We start from the raw sequence: 26667 nt of genomic DNA, 5'->3' as shown, positions 1-26667 counted from the left end.
TATCTTCCTTTTTCCATTACTTTTCATTTTACTCCAGTTCGATATTGCTCCATACTTTATAAGTCTAGCTTTCGTTTCTTTCACCTTTCCCTCGATGAAAATGTTAATAGACGAGGTGCTTTCTCCTTTCTGCTTATGTGTCACACTTTCACCGTGCAAGCCTTTCACTGCATCCATTAGCTTTCCATTTACCCATATATATAAACTAGTTACATCATGTTCCTATCAATATTGTCTCATCTTTCCACGTTCATAAACGTTACATAATGAAACGCTATACATTCCCAACATACACCCATAAACTTCCTTACATTCATTCCCTTCATGGATACCACATTTCGTAAGACCACCATAGTAATCTGCAACATAATACACAATTCTGAATAACTCGGTATCAAATCTCTTTCCAGGCACGTCAAGCAGGCTTATTACCTCGTATCTGGAAGTCTTTGTGGTTTCCTGTGCTCTTAGAAAAAGGCATAGTACCTACCAGTTCATCCTATACTCTTAAACCTCACACAACACTTTTTTAGGCATCTACCACCTGACTCCCTCCACAACTCGTTATACAACCTAACAAGCCACTCCATCACTCACCACTCCCTCCCTCTCTCCATTTTGAGCAATTTTCGTGTAACTCCATTTCTCTAAGATGACTGACTTCCCATGCTATATTTTCTTGAAGCGTCTCAGTTCCTCACATTCAACATTTTTCGTTCGCAATTCCTATTTCTTTACTTTCTGACTCTTTCCTGATTCTCTCTCTCTCTCTCTCTCTCTCTCTCTCTCTCTCTCTCTCTCTCTCTCTCTCTCTCTCTCTCTCTCTCTCTCTCTCTCTCTCTCTCTCTCTCTCTCTCTCTCTCTCTCTCTCTCTCTCTCTCTCTCTCTCTCTCTCTCTCTCCACTTAACAATTACTCATAAATTCATGCAGATTTCACTCTTGCCTTCAGCACATTTCCGCTATTCTTACCCTTAGCCATCTCTGTCATTCTCTCTAAGCCTCTTCATATTTTTCACTTTCAACATTATACATATGTGCTATTTTTTCTAATGCTCCACGCTGAATGGTACACCTTTTTCTGACAGTGGTATACTTAGACACTAAACTTAAAAACCGAAGACGGTTAATCATATTGATCTATGTATATTTTTCTTAATGCTTGCTTTTATACTTTTAGGTACTTGTTATTTTTTCTTTTTTTCATTATAGAATAAATCAATATATCAGCCTGTGTTCTCGAACGCCACAAAGATTTAAGTGATTCGTGACTCCGTTTCAAAGTATTCCATCCACCATCCTTCACTAGTCGTCGTTTGTGCCTCACGAATCGCCATATTTCGTGGACTTGCTCTTCCTCTCTCTACCTGTGTGCCTCTCCCACCAAGCTCTGGTCTCTTTCCTCTCTGCGAGCTGCCTTCCTCCATCATGCCACCGTTCAATATTCATTCCCTTTTACCGTTTAATTTCTTCAAGCCATATTTTCTTGGTGTTACTAACTGTTCTTTCCTGAAAATTATTCCGTTCTTCCTCCACATTTTTCTTTCGGCAAATTGGCACCTTTCTTTATTAAGCTTTAACTCATATCTCGCTCAGAAGTTACAGATATTAGGATCGCCAATTTTCAGTTTCGTCTTTTTTTTTTTTACTGAACGCCACATTTCATTTTCCCTTTATGCAGGAACATACATGCCCGTATGTGCAATAGGTATTATCCTCTGTTTATTATTCTATTAACTTTTGGCACTTACACACATGCTTTATTTTATTGTTACCATCGCGAATATCCTGGCCCTCACTAATGCCTCCCTAAATAATGCATTAGTAAAAATCTCTCTCTCTCTCTCTCTCTCTCTCTCTCTCTCTCTCTCTCTCTCTCTCTCTCTCTCCGCTGCTCTCTGGTCCATTAGTGCTCACAACATTTCACCTCTCCGTTCTTTTTTTATCTTTCCATTTTTTCTTCCTTCCCTCTTTTCTTTCCTGCACATCAGCCATGAACGTACATTTGCCACCCCTCCTATGGCTTGCTCTCTTTGACAATTGCTACAGTCACTCTTGCACTCTCCGCTCCCTCACTCCATTGTAAAGCCAGCGAACTTCACCTCCTCCGCCTCACACACTTGGCAAGTTTGTAGCACAGAGGACCATAACACTCAGGTCCTTTTCAGACAATGTTTTTTTCTACTACGTATCGTTTTCTTTCACATTGACTTCTCTTACTTGCATTTATACGCCCACAGTTCAGGTTTATTGTTGCTTCTTTTTTCTTTCAAATAAGCTCAAAGTTTAGAGAGAGAGAGAGAGAGAGAGAGAGAGAGTGCTTGCAATTCTTTGTTCTAGATTTTTCTCGTCGTTTTTTTATTTATCTCATGGAACAAAGTAAGAGAAAATATATCAAATGTACTACTACTACTACCACTACTTCTGCATCATTTTCTACACTTTACTATTACTACTACTACTACTACTACTACTACTACTACTACTACTACTACTACTACCACCACCACTACTACTACTACTACTACTACTACTACTACTACTACTACTACTACTACTACATGATATACGCAGATAGACAAAGAGACAGTGGCAAATTCTGTCTGTTTTTTCATCTTTTGTACAATATCATCGTTATTATTATTTCCCTGCGTGGATGCTTCGCTCGATCCAGAGAATGATGATAGATGGCGATGGTTAAGTTGTGGTGTGATGGATAGTGGAGAGAGAGAGAGAGAGAGAGAGAGAGAGAGAGAGAGAGAGAGAGAGAGAGAGAGAGAGAGAGAGAGAGAGAGAGAGAGAGAGAGAGAGAGAGAGAGAGAGAGAGAGAGAGAGAGAGAGAGAGAGAGAGAGAGAGAGAGAGAGAGAGAGAGAGAGAGAGAGAGAGAGAGAGAGAGAAAAAAAGAGAGAGAAAAAATTTGATCGTTAATTTGTTTGCATTCGCGTGTACTCGCAATGTGTGTGTGTGTGTGTGTGTGTGTGTGTGTGTGTGTGTGTGTGTGTGTGTGTGTGTGTGTGTGTGTGTGTGTGTGCATGGAGGCTCTAACCTACTTTCTGCAACGGAACTAGCAAACCTTATTTGATGTTGTGCGTTCCAGCTTAGAGAGGCGACCCACAAGCGGTACGTTAGTCTTCTATCTCCTGAAATCTGTGTGTTTTACATTTTCATCCTAAATCATGCGAAATCCTTTCTTTACCTTGTCAAAAGCACTTAAATCAATATCAGAATATCTTAATCTAGCTTCATCTACTTTTCATGGTTTCTGACTTCTATCCAAAAATATATCCGACAATTTTCCTTTCTCATCTCTCCCTCTATTTCATTCAGATTGCTCCACTGCCGTCTCTTCTATTTCTAAAGCTGAACTCTTGCTGTAAACCTTTGCTGACAACTCCTCACTCCTTCACCATCACCCTCTCACTATATGATGTTTGTTTTTGAATTCTTCGTAATGATGTTTTCGATGTTCCTTCTATCCTTCATCATCGGAAGACTTATAGCTTTGATGTAGTGCCTCATATTGTCCTCCATAACTGTGCTTCAGTGCTCGCTCCTTGCCGAGCTACGAGGGAAATGAGGAAAAGGAAAGCTGCGGGTTTGGATGGGTGTGCTCTAGAGCGTTTAAAAATGTCGTGGGGACAACATCATACTGTGGTTGGTGAGATTACTGATTGTGTGTTTTTGATGCTAATACGGTGCTAGAAGACAAGACAAAAGGAAAAGGGAATAGACGGGAATGCTATAACTGTAGTGGTAGTTTATTGAGTGATAGGATAGGGAGTGGTAGGAAAGATGTTATTCAAGAGGAATATGGAAGCTTTTAGAAAGGGAAGAAGTGTACATCAGATTCTAGCAATAAGGCAGATGTGAAAATTTTTTTGATGAAAGAGGAAGTTTTTTCTGGCGTTCATGGAATTGCTGAAAGTGTATGATAAAATTCAAAGGAAAGATCAATTGGATGTTCTGAAGGAGTGAAGAGTTTCGATGTGAATAGCAGGACACGTGTTTGAGAGTTGATGATGGTACGAATGAGTTCTTCCTGGTCAGAGTGGATTTGAATCAGTGTTGTGCTATGTCATCGTGGTTGTTCAACTTACATAGGATTGGCGTAGTAAAGGAAGTAAATATAAAGGTCTTAGGAAAGGATATGAAATCTGAGTCAGTTACTATTTGTTTGATGCTACAATTCTGGTGACTGACTCAGAGAGGAAGTTGAAAAGACTGGTGGAGGAGTTTGAGCGTGTTTGTTAAAGAAAGAAGCTGAGAGTGAATATTGGCAAAAGTAAAGTAATAAAATTTTCAAAGGCGATAGGCGATGAAAGGACAGATGTATGATTGAATGGAGAGCAACTGGACGAGTTGTATTGTTTCAAGTATTTGAGATCGACAGATGGAGAGCACGAAAGAGTGGAGATCAAGGTGAAGTGCATGGTGAAGGAAGCAGGAAAAGTATCTGGTGGACTGAAAAATATCTTAAACATAGGACACAGAATATGAGTGCAAAGAGAAAGTTGTGTGAGGAGAAAGTGATGCATGGTGTTGAAACATAGGAGTAATAAAGAAGAAACGGTTAAATGTAATGGAAACAAAGTTTTCATTAGCATTTTTATACTAACAAGCAGACAAAAATAATTTAATTAAAAAAAAATCGTACTGAAACAGCCGCCAGTTGAAATCTGACATAGTATATTCTTTTGCTGCACAGCTTCCATAACACTGAGTGTTCTAAGTCTCCTACATTTTTCCCCTTTCAGCTGTTGGCCTTATCCGCCCATGTATAGTGTACACCGAAAGGTTCAACTTACTCAGTCCATATAAACAGGGTGGAGTTTAGGTTTTTCGCCGCATCGACTCTTTCCTCTAACAAATTGTCTTGAATCTCTCAGTCAACACTGCAGTGTTGAATCTCTCGGATATCTCTCTTGAAATCGTCATAACTATGTTGCACGATTTTTTTTTTTTTACTTTCAAACGACACGATTCCCTCTCTCATGAAACCTGACTTTTCACTGACAAACTCTGAAGGTCTCTTAAGGTTTCCGGTTACTTCCTTTCCTTAAACTCATGATAAAAGATACTTCAGAATCTAGAAACCGCTCCTAGTTTTTTATCTTATTTAATTGGGGACGATGCTGCAGCATGCTTTTCTTTTACTTGTTTTTTTATCTATTTTACTGATTTATTGTCTTAAAATAGTTTTCTCATGCAATATGTATGTATATATATATACATACATACATATATATATATATATATATATATATATATATATATATATATATATATATATATATATATATATATATATATCACACACACACACACACACACACACTGAGAGAGAGAGAGAGAGAGAGAGAGAGAGAGAGAGAGAGAGAGAGAGAGAGAGAGAGAGAGAGAGAGAGAGAGAGAGAGAGAGAGAGAGAGAGAGAGAGAGAGAGAGAGAGAGAGAGAGAGAGAGAGAGAGAGAGAGAGAGAGAGAGAGAGAGAGAGAGAGAGAGAGAGAGAGAGAGAGAGAGAGAGAGAGAGGCACACAGACAGACAGACAGACAGATAGATATTGGAAAGGGAAACAGATAGTGTAGCAGGAGAATACAGCGCCAGTCATTACTGTAAAGCACCTCCAAACACTATATTGCTCTGTCATAGGGGGACGCGGGCTGGGGGCAAGAGGAACATGTGGACGAGACGTGGGTGAACCTGCGGCTGGTGGATGCCAATGACAACGCCCCGACCTTCGCTTCTAACCATGCTCACCTCACACTTCCCGAGGACACGCCCGCTGGCACCCTGTTGGCCTCGTTCACGGCGCACGACGAGGACGGGGTAAGTTTGGCGCAGGTGTGGCGGGTGCGTGACAAAGACAGCAGCAGTTTTATACACTGCGTTCTGCTGAGTGTCCAACCAAAGTCTTGTGGTGATGTGCCGTGTAAACCGCGAGTAATACGATGAAATTCGCTTAAATTGGATCCCCCAGGAATTTGAAACGTTGTTGTTCTGCACGAGACCATGGTAAGCTGAAATTTCAATGCAGCATTTTTAAAGTTTATGAATTTCACTGACTTCAAATAAAACAACAGGTATCAAGTAAACCAGTGACATTTGATATCGCAGTTTGTATGCAAACAAGACTATAACTTGAGAATATTCGACTGAATTTGTTTCTACGATTCATGTGAAAAATTCGTGTGTGTGTGTGTGTGTGTGTTTCATTGTTTGATCTGTTGCAGTCTCTGAGGAGACAGCCAGACGTTACCCTACGGAACGAGCTCAGAGCTCATTATTTCCGATCTTCGGATAGGCCTGAGACCAGGCACACACCACACACCGGGACAACAAGGTCACAACTCCTCGATTTACATCCCGTACCTACTCACTGCTAGGTGAACAGGGGCTACACGTGAAAGGAGACACACCCAAATATCTCCACCCGGCCGGGGAATCGAACCCCGGTCCTCTGGCTTGTGAAGCCAGCGCTCTAACCACTGAGCTACCGGGTGTGTGTGTGTGTGTGTGTGTTCAATTCATTCACGTTGGTGAGGATGACATGCTAAATTGATGATGGTCAGCTTTGTCCTCGAGGAGAGAAAGCAGAGTTCGCACAGTTCTAAGTAGTGCTGAAATCTTCCATACACCACACACTCCGTCCTTTATTTCTGCTTTTTCTACAGCCAAATGTATCTCCTTTCATTCTCCTTTCTTGCTTGTTAACATTTGATCTCTGAGATTATTGATCTTCTTGATTTTATCATATTTGCCGTCATCTTTGTCAGTTAATTTTGCACAATGTACGCTGTTGTTCTTCGTCCTTACCGTACCCAAGCAAAGCGTGGCCTTGATAAGCATTACCAGATACCACACTGATGGGTATCTATTCACTAACAGTCAGAAATATATCAGTATTCACAAATATATCGAACCCATTATTTTCATTTACTCTTTGATCTACATGGATATATTTTCCGTTATATCCTTACATTTATCATCTTCTGTTCATAGTAATTAATCATTTTTCCTACAGGGGGGAGAGGGGCGCATCGAGTACAGCATAGATCCAGTTAGTGACCCTGGCAGACTGTTCCTCGTGGACGAAACAGGAAGTGTGCGGCTGGCTGGTGAGCTCGATAGAGAAACTGCCAGCGCTCACACCTTGCTTATATTGGCGATGGACGACGGCACGCCACGCCGAACAGCTACTGCCACCCTCATGGTTAGTTCACAAAAATATAAGAACAGTTTGCAAATAATCACCAGGCTTACACGTGGTAGTCGCATTGAAAGTTGATGCGATACCACTACTATAAGTAAAATACAAAGTGGAGTCTTTTCATATTCTGTATACTCCTTACTGTCTGGACGTGGTTATGCAACTTATATGACCGCAACTCTTGTGAGTTGGTAGCATCCAAACGTTCCCCGTGTATCTATCCTCCAACCAGCTGAACGTGACTGATATAAACGACAATCCACCGTACCTGAAAGACCCGTGGGAGGTGCAGGTGCAGGAAAACTCTGCGCCGCAGGTGGTAGCAGTAGCCAGGCTCGGTGACCCGGATGACTGGAGGCAAGGTCACGGGCCGCCCTTCTCCATACACCTGGACCCCCTGGCGCCGCCCCACACGCAGACCACCCTCAAAGTCGATCTCAACAAACGTAAGTACTCGTATTGAAAACTTTAATGGCATTGTTCATTTGACTGTTTTAGTTATAGCGATTATGTCAATATGTCATATATATATATATATATATATATATATATATATATATATATATATATATATATATATATATATATATATATATATATATATATATATATATATATATATATATATATATATATATATATATATATATATATATATATATATATATATATATATATATATATATATATATATATATATATATATATATATATATATATATATATATATATATATATATATATATATATATATATATATATATATATATTGATCCTATAGATTTAACTTTGCCAAAAGTTTTTCAGTTCCTGCGGCAAGATATCGTATTGTTTCAGACCTTGCCTTGGATGCCAAAGAGAGGAGCGGAAACGCTTAAATATCCACAGTAAGGTTCTGGGTTTGTGTTTAATTTCCTGCAGATGGGGACGAGGGACGTGGAGTGGGTGTTGTGTCTACCAGAGTGCCGCTGGACCGTGAGCAGCGACGTGTTCTCCTGGTGCCTCTGGTAGTGACTGACGCTGGGTCACCGCCGCTCTCTGCCACTGTCACCCTTACTTTACACGTGGCTGATCTCAATGACAACCCCATGTTGCCTGCTACTAAGACCGTCGCGGCCTTCACTATCCAGGTGTGTCTTTGTCTTCCTCGTCTTTCCACACCACTTATCACCAGCATCAAGAAGGGCCATTTGACTCAGAAGGGATGGATGTCTGTGGTATTTGAAACAAGGAAGAATTATTGCGTGTGAATGTAATGGACAGATGGCAATTGTGAGTGAACGATTAGTGATATCCTGGAAGGCCTCAGATGGAAGGTCTGCTACATCTTGTCTTATCACCTGATCAAGTCAAATGCAAGGAAAGCAATCACTTTATTGCAGTGCATCAGGGATAAACCAGATCAGCTCTCTAACTGAAAAAGAGTGACAGGAATAAGATACATAGCTGATCCTCATTCCCATGCATTATGGTCGTTGAGGATCAGCCCTCTGTTTCCTAGAATAGCGACTGTTTGCCTTTGTGTTAGAGAAGCGATGTTCGTTTACTGCCGACGAAAGTGCCGACGAACGGCTGTGCATATCGCGGGAAGCGTCCAAGAAATTGTCGATTTTCAGAAAGTTGACGAAAAGAGTGAGACAGCGTCTTTAGCGGTGGCAAGAAGTGTCAGGCGATTTTCATTAGAAGTTGAGATTTCCGTGTTGTCACCCAAGTTAAAAAAAGAAAAAAAGAAAAAGGAAATTATGTGACGCGATGTAACAACAGAATATCGTTCACAACGCACGGCATATTTTACCTGTTCATTTGCTCACAGAATTTCAATTCTAGTTATATATATATATATATATATATATATATATATATATATATATATATATATATATATATATATATATATATATATATATATATATATATATATATATATATATATATATATATATATATATATATATATATATATATATATATGTATATATATAAACTGCAGAGAGAGAGAGAGAGAGAGAGGACAAGCAGGGTGGCAGGCAAGGAAAGCTTAAATTCCCTGCTTGTCCCTTTCTCACACTCCATTACCTGCAACATTTTATTTGATGAGATAGCAAGAAACTCATACATACTAAATACTTACTGACACTTCTTTTTTTCTTTTTGCTTCACTTTTACTATTTCGCCATTGTTTTTATATTTTTTACGAACATCACCATTTAGCCAGTCCATGGCTCTTGTCCTGCAGCCACAGAGTCCTGAAGTTCCCTTGGGGCGAGTGTACGTGAAAGATCCTGACGACTGGGACGCGGCCGCCAAGTCCTACGCGTGGCGCGACCCCTCACGGCACCTGTCCTCCTTCGCCCTCAACACCAGCACGGGGGAGCTGACGATGAGGCACGGCACGCCTGACGGAAGGTGAGCAAAGACAGGTGCAGGGATGGGAGAGGAAATAAGGACCTTGATGAAGGTAATTCGGAAGGAGACGAAGAAAATAGTAGAGAAAGACGAGATCTTAAAGTAGTATGCATGGAAGAGAAAGTCGATGAAGAATGTAAATTTCAGGTAAAGCAGATGATTTTTGGCACATGCATTTGTGAAATTATTTTAATCTTACCTGTTTAAGTTGGTGAAAGGAATATAATCTTTTTCTAGAAAATAATGGATGGCGAGTAGCGAATATATATATATATATATATATATATATATATATATATATATATATATATATATATATATATATATATATATATATATATATATATATATATATATACCTTTTTTCTGATAATATTTTCTTTCCTCAATTCTTCACTGTAGATACAACTTAGGCTTCACCGTCAGCGACGCCTACCAGAGTCAGTCCGGCGTGGAGGCCAACGTGAGTGTGGAAGTGAAGTCCCTCAGTCACGCAGAGGTGATGTCCTCCGTGCCTCTCACCCTGGCCACTCACCCGTACCGTGTCGTGAGAACCAGAGCTGAAGTAAGAAAGGGATCAAGGAAAGGAAAAAATCTCTCTCTCTCTCTCTCTCTCTCTCTCTCTCTCTCTCTCTCTCTCTCTCTCTCTCTCTCTCTCTCTCTCTCTCTCTCTCTCTCTCTCTCTCTCTATACATATATATATATATATATATATATATATATATATATATATATATATATATATATATATATATATATATATATATATATTCCAAACGGTGTCTCTTTCCCCTGCAGGAAGGTTCTTCCATCCTACAGCAGGTGATGCGGGCGGTGCGGGCGTGGGTGCGGGGTGCGGTGAGGATCGTGGCGGTGCAGGGTGTGGGCCACCATAGCAGCAGGGTGTGGCTCTCCTCCCCCGCTGATCAAAATTTGCACCACACACTGCTCCTTTATCGAGATGAGGTTTGACACTTCTTCAGTTGTTGTCATTTAAAAAAAAAAATAATTTTTTGCTATTCTCTGATTTAATGTTCCTTCATTAATAGACCTAGTGCTGTCATTTGCAGAATTGTTCTTTTAAACCTTAGTGGGAGAGGCTCATTCAAGTTTTTTTCTTTTAAATCTATCATACTAGAATCCTCACCAGGCTCTCAGGCCACCTGTATGTACCACGCAGATCAGTAAAGCCTCGGGAGTAGGCATCACGCACGTGGGTGTGGGCACGTGCCAGGAGCAATCCCACAGAAACTGCGATGGAGGATGTTGGGTGCGAATGTCGCTGGATGACGGCTTCACCCTGATAGACGCCAACACATCAGCAGTGGTGGGGCCCCAGCTAGGCGTCCATGTGGGATGTGGCTGTGCCTCAGACACTCACCCGCCCACCTGCACTCCGAATACCTGTCTCAACGGCGGCCGCTGCTTACCCACGCCCACAGGTGCCAGGTGCGTGCTATACATTTCCCCTTCTCTCTCCATCTCTCTCTCTCTCTCTCTCTCTCTCTCTCTCTCTCTCTCTCTCTCTCTCTCTCTCTCTCTCTCTCTCTCTCTCTCTCTCTCTCTCTCTCTCTCTCTCTCTCTCTCTCTCTCTCTCTCTCTCTCTCTCTCTCTCTCTCTCTCTCTCTCTCTCTCTCTCTCTCTCTCTCTCTCTCTCTCTCTCTCTCTCTCTCTCTCTCTCTCTCTCTCTCTCTCTCTCTCTCTCTCTCTCTCTGACCTTCACGTGACCGAAATTTCTTTAAGAGAGGAGTGTCACTTCACCTCGGGACATGGAGTAGCTACACTCTCTTAGAATATTTCTCCTATGTTCTTTGTAGACATTGATAATTGAATATGCATACATATATATATATATATATATATATATATATATATATATATATATATATATATATATATATATATATATATATATATATATATATCATTTCCCTCGTAGATGACTACGTGAATGTAAAGATAGATGGAATTAGGTAGCTTAAGCACACAGGGACTGCCTCGTATAGGCCCGGCGGCATCTTGCAGCTTCCCTCTTTTCTTATGTTCTTATGTTCTTATGTACCGAGTGTCCCTCAATGTACGTGATCGCGGTCCGCAGGTGCGTGTGTCCTCACCACACCACTGGGGCGCGATGCAAGGTTCTTTCCAGACACTTCAAGAAAGACCCGGATGAAAGTGGAGGATGGGCTTGGGTACCCTCTCTTCCCTCGTGTGAGGAGGTGCACATAAGTATGGAAGTGCTCACTCAATCGAAAGATGCCACTCTGCTTTACTCGGGACCCGACCATCTCCCGCCCGTGCCAGGAGCCACCAGCGACGTGATGATGCTGGAGCTGCGGAACGGCAGACCTTCTCTGGTGCTTGACTTAGGTGCCGGTCCCGTGGCACTCACCGTCAACACATCTTACTCTTTGGCGGACTATGTGTGGCATAGGCTGGACCTAATCTGGAAGGATGAGGTAAGGATTTCTCGATCGTCAATACCATTCTGTGGCGCCGGGTTGTTACACAATAAATATTTCAACTTTACCCTCCTGCCTCTTTTCCGGCTTTCCTCTCAACTCCATCTTCCTCTTAGGCCCAAACGTCTTCTTTTTATCTCCAGCTATTCTTCTTAAAACTCCTTCCGATCTCTTTCTTTTTGGCTATTTACTTCTAACATCCATGATGGGAGTTGGTTATACTTTTAACCGTTTTGCCTGCTATTTGCTACACATGTCCTTAACAACTAATCACCCAGAGACATCTTTACTTGTTCTATAGATACCTCCAATCTTTAAACGGTGTAGAAAATCCCATATTTATGCCTTTTTGTCATATTCTCTCCTGTTGATGTTTATAAAGATGTCATGCATTGCTTCTGATGGTGTTAATTGTTTCGTATCGCAGTGAAAGGATTAAAGAAAGACAAATCGGTTTGAGGATTAATGTTTAAGATGGAGGTAGGAATGAAGAACAAAGAGTTTGAAAAAAAAAAAAAAGGATTTTAGAGTTAAGAGTAAGGAGGTTGGAGCTAAAGAGGAAATTTGAGATTAGGAGGAAGGGGCTTAGAATTGAGTATCAAAGCGCACAATTGACTTTTATCGCAGCTTTGTTATCGCGCCGACCTGCTTGAAAATTAAACACGTGTTGCAGTAGAGCATCGTGCACAAGTGACTTTACTGGCTAATTGTCACCCTTGGCCGAAACTCCATTGTTAATTGTATTTAATTTGAATACCTGTTTTGCTTAGAATGTAGGATGTTAAAGTTAAAAGTTAGGAGTTTGCAGTCAAGATAAAAGAGATACGACGTGATAAGGTGGTTGAAATTAATCCCTTCAGTACTGGAACGGTTTTTCACTTTGAGTTTTGGGTGTGATTAGAGGAGTTTATTTGTATTAGGAAAGGTCTGTGGAGGTCAGAAGATTAATGACCACAGTTTTCGCTGTTTCAATCCCACATAAGTGTTTGAAGCTATATAAAATTACAAAATAGTAAGAAGAACGCATTTGAAAACGCCTTATAGTACTGAAGGGGTTAAGATGCAGTTGATGACTAAAAGAGAAAAGAGCTTATAGTTAAAAGGATACAGGTTTGAGTTGAGAGGAAAAAGGTAAATCTATGAAGATCTGTGTGGGGAAAATAGGATAAATGGTGGAGTTTAAAGAGAAGATACTGGACGCTAGGGGGAAAAAGAGGCATTGCAGTTAAGTTGAAGGATGTGCACTTAACAAGAAGGAGATGGGAGGTAAGAGGAATTCCAACTTTCTTCCTCCCATCTCCAACGTTCTTCCCCTTAATCCCACTCGATATCCTCTCGTGATTAACCTCGTATCATTCCATCGTTTTTCCTCATTTTCAAACTCTTTCCTTTTAGATCCATCTTCTTTCCCCTTAGCTTTAAACTCCTCCTTCCTCTTAACTTCAACTTTTCCTCTTAATTCCCCATCGGAGTTAAGAGGAGGGACGTTAAGGTTAAGGAAGGGTTTGAGATAACAAAAAAAGGAGTACAAGGAATATAATTATTTGATTTGAATGAGGTTTTAGTAAATATTTGAGACACTTTTATTGTTGCTTTGTTGCTTTAATAGTTTTTTTTTTTTGTATACTGTAAAGAAAGCACCTAAGGTATGTATAAGAGATGAAGGATCGTCACCAGTGTATTTTGGCGTTACAGTTGTGGTTATTTAAAGAGTTGCTTTTTTTTCTCATTACACCACTCTTTTGTTTACATTGTGCTAGAAAGATTTAGGTTTAGTCATCACTGCTTTGACTTCATTATTTAAAGCAGATGTAATAATCACTATTAAAGCCTAACATTCTAATCACATCACCAGCAGTTGTCATTATGATAGATTCATAGCATATTACTCCTCCCCCAGCAGGTGCAGGTGATCGTGGACCTGTGTGGCGGCGGCAGTCTTGAGGACCAGCCGGCCACGCCCAGGAAAAGTTCTGTCCACGACGCTAACTTCACCACCTCGACTTTTTCGCCCAGTCCTAATGATGCCAATATTTGTCGAGGATCTGCAAAGCTTCCTCGTGGTGCCCGCCTTCTGAACGTTGGCCAGCCTCTGCAGATAGGCGGACTGGCGCACCCAGTCCCCGCCCACGCACTATATGGATGGCCAGAACCACTGCTCGCTCTTCCCCTCCATGGATGTGTCAGGAACCTTCGCATCAATGGACAGGTTGGTGATCAGTCAAACGTTCTAACGTAGTCCGATAATGTTGAGTTGCAATCGCTGGTCAGTGATATCACTGCCCGGGTCCTTATCGGCCACTGTGGTAGCATCCTCACACACCGTCGCTATGGTCACACGATACGTTACTCGTAAGATAACACAGTTGGCTGCGGAACTCGAGCCACAGCAGCATGGTTGTCAGAGTATGTAATATTAGGCCACAGTAACTCAAGGCTTCTAACATCTCCAGGAGGGACGTTATTGACTCTACACACCAATTAATATTGCCGTTCTAGCATATCCTTCATAGTAATTGTCTCTCCATTTCGTAATGAAGCGCCCGCCATACAGTGATATTATTCCAGCTTTAATAATTTCATTCGTTGCGTGCCATTTTATTATTTTATTACATTTAGTAAGGATTTTACGGTCAGTTTACAGTTTCACCCAACCAACGATTTTCTCATGTATCTTATGTTTGTTTGTTTTTTCTGATGATACATGTAGAGAACTTAGTGATATTTTATTTCATTTCCGTCACCGATGGAAAGCTTTAAAGTTATGACTTTAATTATGTTAACTTCTCATTCCCAACGATCTTGGAAGACCTGCAACCTAACCTAACATGACCTAACCTAAGCTTGACCCAATAATACACACAAAAAAAATAAACAAAAACTACACGAAATAAACTCGTTGGCAATGCTACTCACTAATAACAGCAATGCTTGCTGAAGCTGCCGCCGCCGACGCTGTCAAATGTCTAATTTATTCATTTTCAAAGAATTCTTTATGTGATTTTGTTGATTTTCGACCACTTCTGTAACGCATGTCACTCAATTTAATGATCTCCCACCAAAAATCTTAATTTCCCACAGGTCCTCCAAGATCGTTGGGATGAGAGGTAGGCATAATTGAAAAGTCATAACCAACAAACTATCCATTCTCAGAAAGAAAATGAGACACATGAGAAAATCGCTGGTTTTGGTGCACGTGTAAAGCATCAGATTTGACAAATCATTTACTTGAGGAAGATATAAATAGCAATATATTTATGAATATAAAAACACTCAACATCACCCATTGTTTGACGACTTGAGTGTGTCTGTCTGGAGAACCGCAGCTCAATTCAGCGACCGGGTAGGGAAAAGGTTTCTTCTTTAGTCACCTTAAGGGCGCTTTGTAAGATAACATTCTAGGGTACTCATCTGCTCACCAGTATTCCTCAACGCGTATCTCATCTTTTGGATGTTCTGCAATATTATCATTCCATAAAAATGTTCATATCTTAAGATATTTCCTTCAACCTAAAATTCAATTGGGAAGTAGTAAGCATAACGCATAATTATATTCTTGTGAATAGAAAATTAATAATATATCTTAAAAAGAGCAGTTTGAAGGTTGGTCAAGAGGAATCTATAATAATGATCACTTCTGTCATGCTTGAGAATAGTCCACAATTGACCTGAGAGACTTTTCTCTGATAGAAGACCTCTTTACTTGGGCATCCTGTCTGTCGTGTCTGGACGAGTGAGCAAAGCTCGGCCATGTAGCGAGGCCGACTGGTGCCTGTGAAGGGTGTAACCTAACCACGGCTGTAATTGTTACTTGTTCCTGTTATAATGTTATAGTCTTTAGTCACAAAAATGCTGTCGTTACCCCTAAATAGCGGCGTGGATAAGCAGTCTCGTTGTTAGGATGTTTTCATATAGTTTTCTTTCTTGTAATCTCCTAAGCATTTAGCTTTTTTTTTTTTTTTGTGTATTCTGCTTAACTGAATATTTACACTCATATTGACACACGCACACACCAAGCTCTGTTTTTCGTGTCTACCAATTGGTACAGATAATGGATCTCGGTCACGGCATCCTGAGCCAAGGCAGCGCTCCCGGCTGCCCTGCCGCGGAATGTTCAGAAAGCGGGCTTAAGTGCGGCCTTCACAGCAGGCAAGTAGTTGCTTAAATTGTTTGATGTAGTACATTCATTATTTAGTGTTGTTTCAAGGTTACCTGTAAGAGTGCACGTGAGTAACATGTTTCCATGTATATTGATTTTGTGCTGTTTACAAACGGAGGAAAATTATAGGAGAAAATAATTGATATAAACGAGGTGCAATTACAAATTTCGAAGAATCTGATATTTGCGCAGGAACCAAAAGAGCAACTGTGTGTAATGGACAGCACCTTTCCCAAGGCAGTGTGTTTACCGCTACCAAGTCCAGATGCCACATTCTTGCCATGGGGTTTCTTTTCTAATTGAAATGGCAGACAAAGAGGATAAGCATGAAAATACCGCAGCAGAATCTCATCGAATGGTGATTTGGTGATGGTGTATGTGCGGGTGCGTGTGATGGTGGATGAGTGCTGGCGTTTCAGGAATACAAGATGAGAGTATTGAACGACCATCGACATGATTGATAAACGTATACATGCTATGATTGAAGGTCGTAAGCTAATACAATATTGTTGTGCTGGAAAGTTCAACTAATCATGACAAAATTTTTCAAGATGATTCATTTACCGAAAGCGCTGAAAAGCAATTGTGAAGAACACCACAATATTAATAACAGGAAGAACAATGATAGAACGGACGGTCCTCTTCAAAGTTAAATCTGATGTTGAGACATGGATATACGGTTATGATTCTGAATCAAAGCCGCAGTCACCGCAATAGATAAGTACGGAGTTGCCAGGTTCATCGTCACCTGAGAATAGGTGTCAACTTTGCACAAATGTAAGATCAGTGTCGATTGTTTTTATCTTTATTTGTTTATCTACATTATGTCGACAGGGACATGTTAGTGTCAAGTTTTACTACTGAAATTTAAAGCGGATGAGAAAATTAATTCAACCTCATACACCACATCCAGTAGCTTTCAGCCTTCAGAAATATGACCGTTATTCTTCTTCCAATTCTCCTTGTCGCCCTCACTCGCCTGACCTCGCGCCCTGCGACTTTATTATGTTCCTAACCATGAAAATCTATCTAAGCAAGCGGTGTTATGACACAAGTAACAAAATGCAAGCAGTATTGGAAGAGGTAATCAACAGAGTCAAATTTGTGAAGTTTTCTGTAATGCATGATGTTTGCATCCATGCTCAAGCAACAAAACTGCTTTAAAAGAAATAATGAAGACCAGAAGTTATACAAATAGATTTCAATTATGTTCAGATTTCTCAAACTTCTGGATATCACCAGATATTTTGATGTCAGTGTGAAGGCCAAACTACCGATATAAATCATATAATACAGACTTGCACGGAAGATATACTCGTAACATAGAACATAGGTGATTCAGATGCTGAATTCTCTTTTTTAACATTCAAAACATCCGTACTGCAACTCTCAGGTGCCGGGGCTCCCCAGGGAACCTGCGTTGTGAGTGCCAGCCTGGGTGGTCGGGACAAGACTGTAACACCGCCACCTCTCCCGCCACCTTTCAGGTCAATAGCTACGTGAAATTGGCCCTGTCTTTCACGCCTCTCACCTACAGTACTTCGCTACAACTCAGGTAGATAATCTTTATCATCTTATTTCATCGATTTATATATCTGTTACTTAACATTTTTCATGGCCTCATGTACTCCTTGTACTACATAGCCGTTATTGTTCCCACGATCCTCGTTTTCTAGTTAAGACCAAGTTCGAGTCTCGGGTTTGAACTATTTCAAGTGTTAAGTGTTCGTACATTGGAAAAGTGCGAGTTTAGCAATCTGTCATGCTAGTCATGCATCCAGTAATAGTTAGATCGTCTTGTATGTGTATTGTGTGATGTCTGTGACAGGATGTGTGCCAGCTCATGCCTGGCTCCTGCTTACATTTCTCACAAACACCACGCTCCACAGGGCAGAATACTCCATCTGTATACTTTGGTGTACCTGTGTCATCTGATGGCAGCTCGCCGCGGGGTACAGGTGTGGGTGGACAACGTAGTCCTTCTTGTGTGGATCTTCTTCCACTTTATATTGAAATTTTCTTTATTTATTTACTTATTCATTAATTTACTTAACATTATTTCTTACATGGAAGAGCATTGATATTCATTTGATTCACCTACTTATTGCAATGTTTTGCAAAGAAATCCATTGTTGTTGGTGTATTATTGTTGTTGTTGTTGTTGTTGTTGTTGTTGTTGTTGTTGTTGTTGTTGTTGTTGTTCCTCTTGACTAACTTTCATTTTGATACTTTTGTTTCTACTCTTTACCATTGCTCTCTTAATGGTCATTCACGTTTTGCGAACAACTTAGTTATTTTTTTTTTTTCATAGTGCACCCGTCCATTCTCAGGAATCCAAGAAATAGGTCAATCAAAAACATGGTTCATATATTTCATGTCCTGCGTTGCCACATTGGCATTGTTAGAGCTCGCACAATTTTTCGTACTAGCCGTATCTCAGGAATGTCCTTAAAGTGGACAAAACACACTTGCTGAAGTTCATCAATCCTGCATTAATACAGAATTGACAGACATACGTATCGACAGCTTCGATACAACTGTATGGTTGCTTAACAATGTCACAGTTAGTTCTTACTACATACTTTACTTTAATCCCCTGTTATTACCGTGATTTATTTTCTTAGTTGTAAAAGTAAGTGAATTGGCGTCATTTCTGTCCATTGCTGAAAACGTTTAGCCTTTCTGTCCCACAGTGCACTGCATCACCTCAGCCTTTCTTCTTAAAATTCTTTAGCCTCAATCTCTGTCACATTTTTCTTCCGTAAGACCTCTCGTCCTTTTCACTCACATTCTCTCACAACTCCTCGACTCCATTTCCTCCCTCACACAGTTGTATATGTCGGCACTTCTCACATACACATTCTCTGCTCCCCTCCTCATCTTTACTTTGCTACAACTGCCGCTTTTGTGTCGTCTATCTCCGCGTACTGCTCCACCTCTCATGTAGCCCTGCCTCCATCACGGCCCGCGCGTGAGAGCCTCAGAGCTGCAGCCCACTCCATCACTGTTAATGTTTCCTCGCTGCTTCAGCCCTATATCTTTTTCTTTCCTTTTCAATCCGTTTCAAGGTTCCGTACAAGGCGAAGAAGAGGGGAGCTTGTAGTATTGTCCTCCCAGCACGGACGCGACCGCCTCGCCTTGCAGCTGGTGCGGGGACGGCTCTGCCTGATTCTTCATCTACACCCTGAAGATCCACGCTCACTCTGCCTCACCCGCGCTGCTCTCACAGATGGTCGGTGGCATTCTGTTGAAGCCTACAGGTAAAACTCTTCTTCAGTACTCTGGCAACAGAGTAGATGTGAACCTCATGATTAGTATGTCACAAGTAGTTAACTGATTAGTGACTGCATTTGTATCCTCACTCCTCATTTGTATAGTGACACTGATCTTCCGTTTCATGCAATTTTCAATAGCCACACCTATCCAGATGCAGATCCTCTTGGTAAGAAGGTTGCTGGAGCTGTGCTTGTGATCACATATAGTGTGCTAAATACAAATATTTCTGAGAAGGAAAAGAAACTGCGCCGCTGAATTCACTATATATCTTAATGGTTATTCAAAATATGGGTCGAGACACAAATAATGGATCGCGATCTTTTGGTCACTGGTTCTCCACATTGTAGGAAGATAAAAATAACAAGTGAAATGCAATAATGTGTGTGTGTGTGTGTGTGTCTGTGTGTGTGTGTGTGTGTGTGTGTGTGTGTGTGTGTGTGTGTGTGTGTGTGTGTGTGTGTGTGTGTGTGTGTGTGTGTGTGTGTGTGTGTGTGCACGCGCTTGCCTGCGCGCAAATAGGATTTTATATCAGAGGGAGAAAGATACTCGTACAACAGGATGAACGCACAGGGTCGTAAAGATAGCAAATAGAGTCAAAGTGGTTCGTGATGAAAAAAGTTGCAAGAACACTGTCCTGTTCCAGTATCTGTACAAGCTCTTCACTGTGCCATTTCTCACTTTGGCATTCAGATCTTCCATGATCACCGTGCACTCATTCCACCAGCACCAGTCCCTCGACCCTATCCAACTGGCCATGGAGTCACCGAACCTCTTCATCGTTTTTTCTGTTGCAGATGCATACATTTGAATGATGTTCAAAGTCATTATTATGTCGTTGATTCTCATGATCATCACCTTATAGCAAATAAGCTAAAAACGTATCATTGCATCCATACATTTCCTTTTCATCAACATCCCGACACCTCCTTCATGGCTTTCCCCCCTCCCGTGAGTAGAGGAACTTCCATACAGCAGATGAAATATGGCCATGCCGTGTTCACCTCGCCTCACTAACACGTACTGCAGTCTGTTTGTTTCTCTTTTGACGTTACCAGACTTGCCTGGGTGATATAAAGTGTTGACACTCCACGTACCAATCTTGCAATGTTCATTAACTTTTGCAGTCGCTTTGTTGCAGCCATTAGTCACGTGACCAACCTGGCTGGCACCAGTCACTTGATGACAGTTTGAACACACCTGCCGGTCATATTGCTCCAGGCCGGTGTTGTAAACTAAGTGAAGAGATAGTTGTGAACAAAGGGACAGCCACGAACACAGCACTGGACGCGACAGCATTCGCTTGGGCGTTGCTCTCGTTAACGCCATTTCCCTGCATTCCTCCTAAATGTGCATGGCAGGGATCCAAATCCTTTCCATAGACTCCTTTTATGGAAATTTACTCTTCCAACTTTGTTTCCACTACATTCATCGTATTCAACGGAATCCCGCATCTCCGAGTATATGATCCGTAGTTTGCCTCGTCCCTGGGCACGACGCTATCGAATATATCCATAGAGCATTCTCTGATTGCCCCGTTACCCATTGCTTCCTGCCGTAGAGAATAATTATACTGAGCAAAGCTTTCTTAGTTCACTAAATTTACTCTCGCTATATTGCCTGCATCAAGATGTTCGACACCATTAGTTGTCATACATGCATCCCCTTGTATATCCGAGACTTGAGAGGAGCTATTACTTATTCTGAAGCAAAGTACATACTATAATTATATATATATATATATATATATATATATATATATATATATATATATATATATATATATATATATATATATATATATATATATATATATATATATATATATATATATATATATATATATATATATATATATATATATATATATATATATATGTGTGTGTGTGTGTGTGTGTGTGTGTGTGTGTGTGTGTGTGTGTGTGTTGCAAATAGAGATCTCTCGAACGTACTGGTGTGCCCAAATTATAACTACATCAAACGATGTTGGCGCAATAATGGATAGTCTCTAATAACATATCACTCTCCTGTACACATTCGCCATCCCCTGCTTAGTTAGGCCCACTTGCTGACAACGGCGCTGGAGACCACATTGTTTGACCTGGAGAGTCTGCAAGACTCCTAAAATTACTTTGACACATGCCCCCGTATCATCCTCCTTCCTTCAGTATGTAATTAATGTAAGTTTTGTAACGTTGTCCATGACAGGCATGGGTCAGTCACTGTCTTATTGGTGGATGACGGTGACGGTGACCTGTACAACGCCTCTTTGTCGATGGACGGACGGCAAGTACTGGAAGTGGACAAGCAGGAGGGTGTCCACGTTGGCGGGTCTCCAGAATATGTGGGCGTTAGTGTTTTCAAAATACACGGCGACTACCACGAGGGTAAGTAGCGGTGCTAATTGACCGAGACACTCCCCTGACACTCCGAACAATTGCATTACTTAATATGTCTGTACATGAGTCTTGGGTGTTATTTTTATGTAAATATTTAAACCGTGTTCAAGCTGCGAGGGAATGATGAAGTTCTAGGGAGTTTGCAAAAAACTGGCAACGTTCACAGGCTGTGTTGATGATATAAGAATCTCTGGACGGAGGATGCCACTTCCACCAGCTGTCAATAACACTCCGTGGGGACAGGCGAGCCTCTATCAACGTGTGGAGCAAGATTGTGATTCTCCCCCAGCCTGTGCCAACGTTACGTGTAGGCCACCTCTCACATGCGTCGATACTTGGCGCTCACACTACTGCGGGTGATTATCGTACCCGTGCCCCTGAAGAAGAGTGTTTATGAGTGCTCACAGGCTTGTGCATGGTGACAGGTGGTTTTAGTAGGTTAAAGTTTGGTCGATAGTTGATGAAAACAAATTTTGTTTTGTAAAGTGTAAAAGAGCAAGATAAATTAAATCATGTATATGTTTGAGTTTTTTTCCTATCAAGGAGTGATTACATTTGCTTATAATAGACTGTGACTGCAGGTGTGGTGAGGGGAGGAAACTGTCCAGCGGACGAGGAACCTGCGAAGATGTGAATGAATGCTTGTGGGAACCCTGTCTCAATGGCGGCTCCTGCTTCAATAAACAAGCAGGTATCACACGAACAGCGTATTTAGTATTGAAGTTATCACTCTTCCTGTGATATACTTGGCCACTAACAATTATATAATATTGCATGGTTCATAAATCTGTCCTCTTCTGTGGTGCAGTGGGGTACATCTGCGAGTGTCCCTCTGGCTTCGGCGGAGACCAGTGCCACATACCTGACGTCACGCACACCACTCTCAGGCTCTCCCTCGGCGCGCTGGCGGCAGTGCTTGTGTGGTGTGCGTTCCTATTACGTGAGTGGTCTAATGTTCTACACATTATTTTCAACACATTATTTCAAACTCAGAGATATTGCACGCTTTTACACCACAGATACTCACTGGCTTTCATTGTGTTCCTTTCTTGGCTGGTGTGGTAGTGGTGGTGGGCGCTGTCCTCCTCCATCAACACCACAGCCGCTCCACCTTTCGTCGAGGAGAAGCTCAAATGAAGGAGAGTGCAGTCAACGGTAAAGGGACCTCATCACCCCCTCGCCGGCGTGCCCCAAGTCTACTGGAGCTGCAGCTGCTGAAGCCGCCGCGAGCCAATGGTCAGCCTGCCTGGAACAACGCACACAGGACAGGTGACTCGCTAATGACACGTACTTAGCCACAGTCATCCTTGCCTGCGTTTAGTGCAGACCTATTGACCTACTTAAACAACGAATGAATTTGATCTGTGAATCGTCTTGTATCATTAATTGAGAATTATGCTTCTAATGATATTCCCGGTATTGTTTAATATTTATATCTACGTTCATCGGTATGGTGTGATTACATTCAATAAGGGCAGTTTCCAGTGTGATAAAGTCTCATTCACACAGGTGAGAAGGCGTTGCAAGCTGACAACACCTCAGCTGAGAGGACGGATGATCCTGAGCAGGGTGGAGATGACGCTGAGTGCAGCAGAAACTGTCGGAATCGGCAGCTTACCTTCTCGTGTTCCGTCGAGGATGATCTGAGAAACTACGCTTACGAAGGTGATGAGTCATCTCCTGGATCATTGTCGTCTTGTAAGTGGACCAGGAGAGCAAGGAATGGAAGAAAGGTTAACTACGAAGTGTATCGTATAAGATCAAGTAAGAAAAGAAGTAAACTAATGTAGCGGTTCTAGCAATCCCTTGAGAATGGAAGCATGCTACTTAACTATATGCTTGCACCACAGTGGCGAGAATGATCAAAGAAACACCCGATTTTGATTATTGTGTTTGCTGAAGCATGTATTTTTCTAGAAAACTATATAAATCAGAGAACATTTAAAAGAGAAAATCTTCAGATCGTTATTCTTTCGTAACTGGAACATGTATGAAGCGTCGCAAACTGTTTTCAGTGATAATAATTAGTAACCACAAAGTACAGTGTATGGAAACGAAAAATAAGTTTTCCTCAAATTTTCTTTCATAATTTTGAAACAACAAAAAAATACTATATAAAGTTAAACAATTAATCTCAGTATTTTCTAAATTATTTTCATTCCATTCACGCTTTGTTTAGTGAAATAATATTCACTAAGGATAGTTTGTTGTGTCGAATTTCGAAAAGAATTCTGGTTCACTAGATTTTAGAGGCGAAATAGTAAGTACGTACATCACCAAGATTATTACGTGTGCCTCGACACTCGCCGCCCTCCCCTCTCTCGATCCCCTATGCTAATTGCTTTGTTGTAGCTGTTATAGTAATTCTTTGTCACGCGTGACACGAATGTATAATGCTCGTTACAATAGGTGACTCTTGAACTTTTTCAATTTTTTAGTGTTGATAGCTGAGCATCATTTTTTTCCTTTGGTCAAGGAAACTACATGAATAGAAATCCGTCAAAAGGCCTTGTCCTTTATTTCGTCTCCCAGCTATTCCCTCGCTTTGTTGGTCCAGCGCCTGTTAGAAGATAAGCTACCTGTTATTGTCCATATTTTTCATGGTTCTTATTATATCAAATTGAAAATTATTTTTCAGTAAGAATGTAACGCCCATGATGCAGTGAGAAAACTTTTCTCGGAAATTTTTAGTAAAATTGTGCTCAAGTTACAGCTGACTGTATCATTCTTACAAAGTTTTATCGTCATTTTTTTTTATTACAAGGTTTACCCACAAAAACTTTTGAGTTAATTCACAAAGTACAACAATAACGTATATAACACGAGTCTCTCCCTCAGGCATGGAGGGCTGCGGCAACACTGTCCGGGTCGCCAGTGGACCTCACTTAGTGGAATCCTGGCATCCTGGCACTCAGCATCCGAGAACCACGGCCTCCATCACTACTCTATCCTCAGACAGCCGCCATCCAGTCTCAACGACCACTTGCGATATCCACGCGGCTGATGAAACGACTTCGCTCCCTATGTATCCAGATCTGTTGTCCCCACCCACGGGAGACGTAGTGAGCGTTACTATCCCACCGGAACTCCTCACCCCGCCGGGGCCCGCACAGATCCCAGACCCCCCTCGAGCCTTTAGCACCCAATAGGATCCACGACAGGTACCAAAAATTAAGACAGAGATGTGTTTTCTCCCAGGCAGCAGCAGATGCCACCGAGGTCAGACACCGCACGGAGGGGGCTTATTAATCGTAGAAATGGCTTATTATTTTTTTAAATGTTTCTATTTCCAATAAAATCACTTTTTGTTGTAAGGAAGCTCATTTACCCTTCCAGTGTTGATTCTTAAAAATCCCAATCACCAAATCCATTCCCAGTCCTTCATACTATGAGGATCCAGAACCAGAATTCCTGCCAAAGAAAGTATTCATTATATCTTTGGTCAACACAATGGAATATCACACACTCATGTATCATTCATTTAAAGACAATGTAGGTAACAATTAAGAATGAATTAAGAACTATATCATATGTTCATTTCTCTTCAATTTAAGGAGCAGTGGACCGCTGACCATGAACTGAGAAAGGCGGATAATTCAAACGGAAGTTCATAAGTTAAATGCAGCTTCTTTCCTTTAGTGAGTAATGTGTTTTTCTTTTTATTGTTTTAGTAGTGTTTAATTGTTACATGAGTAGAAAGAGAATGTAGCTGACCTCATGACAAAGCTATAAAATTTGGTCTTCCCCGTACTGTTTACCTGTTACATGAATAGAAAAAGAATGTAGGTTGTAATAGCTGACCTCATGACAAAACTATAGAATTTGGTCTTTCCCGTAGTGTTTATTTGTTACATGAACAGAAAGAGAATGTAGGTTATGATAGCTGACCTTATGACAAAGCTGTAAAATTTGGTCTTCCCCCTCGTCACAAGAGTCTGTCGCGAGTTATGTCTACACAGCAACACGACACTGCCAGCCTAGAGTTGTACAAAAGCATTCTTCCAGGCCTATCTAAAGTTTTAGTACAACTTCGGTACATATATAAATATTTTGACCTGACAATCATATCGTAGCTGACCATTATTCTGATACTGATTCGCAATTTTGTTTGTTTCAACGTTATTCTAAACAAAACTATAATGATATGAATGAAAATTATTAAGGTACACCGGATATTTCTTTTATGGTCAGTAAACCAACTAAAGTACATTGTAAGGCATAACTGGACATAAAAAGGTGAAAATAGATTCTTTCAGGTTCACAACCGAATCAAAAGGAATCTCAGATATAGTAAGCCAGCAAAAATTTTGTTGATGCAGTGTAATGCGAGGCTGAAATGGAAGCGTGGCAGTGGGAAGGTTCGCAAGGAAGAGATAACTGTCAAATTAAAGTGAGTCTCGTAATCTGGCAATGCTCCCTCATCCCGTGGCGCGCTGTGCTCATAACATAAACTTTGTCACAAACTCTTGGACTCCTCGGCTTTCATCGTTTATTTTCACAACCTCTCCAAGCTTTTCCTTCGGGTTATCTGTCTTCGTGTATCATAAATCTTCTTTCACTATCAACTGGCTTCCATCTCTTTCTTCTTAATACCTCATATAATTCATTTAATATTTCTTTTTTCTCTTCATCCTCTCTTCACCACCTTGTCGCCTCACCTACTCCGCTCTGCCGCGGAGTCCCAGCATCGCAGACTTAATGGGCCTGGTGTTACTTTGTGACTCTCACGACGCCCCGGAGACCTTATAATACCAGGACAAGA

At 41.1% G+C, this 26667-nt stretch overlaps 1 protein-coding gene across 5 annotated transcripts in view; it reads left to right on the top strand.

The window, feature by feature from the left end:
• LOC123505763 (putative neural-cadherin 2) overlaps nt 1-25215 on the top strand; it is a 211527-nt gene extending 186312 nt beyond the window's left edge. For 3 of the 5 annotated variants that reach the window (XM_045257424.1, XM_045257425.1, XM_045257426.1), the window contains 20 exons: nt 5649-5825; nt 7021-7209; nt 7439-7652; nt 8128-8336; nt 9443-9612; nt 10015-10177; nt 10411-10578; nt 10793-11061; nt 11711-12071; nt 13975-14283; nt 16123-16223; nt 17627-17788; nt 19302-19493; nt 21715-21893; nt 22072-22261; nt 22487-22596; nt 22714-22845; nt 22971-23174; nt 23415-23669; nt 24744-25215. In XM_045257424.1, coding sequence (XP_045113359.1) covers nt 5649-5825; nt 7021-7209; nt 7439-7652; nt 8128-8336; nt 9443-9612; nt 10015-10177; nt 10411-10578; nt 10793-11061; nt 11711-12071; nt 13975-14283; nt 16123-16223; nt 17627-17788; nt 19302-19493; nt 21715-21893; nt 22072-22261; nt 22487-22596; nt 22714-22845; nt 22971-23174; nt 23415-23669; nt 24744-25054 — 4065 coding nt within the window. In that variant the 3' untranslated portion in view covers nt 25055-25215. The remainder of the gene's footprint in view (nt 1-5648; nt 5826-7020; nt 7210-7438; nt 7653-8127; nt 8337-9442; nt 9613-10014; nt 10178-10410; nt 10579-10792; nt 11062-11710; nt 12072-13974; nt 14284-16122; nt 16224-17626; nt 17789-19301; nt 19494-21714; nt 21894-22071; nt 22262-22486; nt 22597-22713; nt 22846-22970; nt 23175-23414; nt 23670-24743) is intronic. The other 2 variants (XM_045257428.1, XM_045257427.1) reach the window with 2 other exon arrangements.
• The last annotated feature ends 1452 nt before the right edge of the window (nt 25216-26667 follow it).

Source organism: Portunus trituberculatus, chromosome 18 (assembly GCF_017591435.1).
Source record: "Portunus trituberculatus isolate SZX2019 chromosome 18, ASM1759143v1, whole genome shotgun sequence".
NCBI classification, from domain to species: domain Eukaryota; kingdom Metazoa; phylum Arthropoda; class Malacostraca; order Decapoda; family Portunidae; genus Portunus; species Portunus trituberculatus.
Note: the sequence above shows the minus strand (reverse complement) of the source record. Positions and strands in the feature narration are given on the sequence as shown.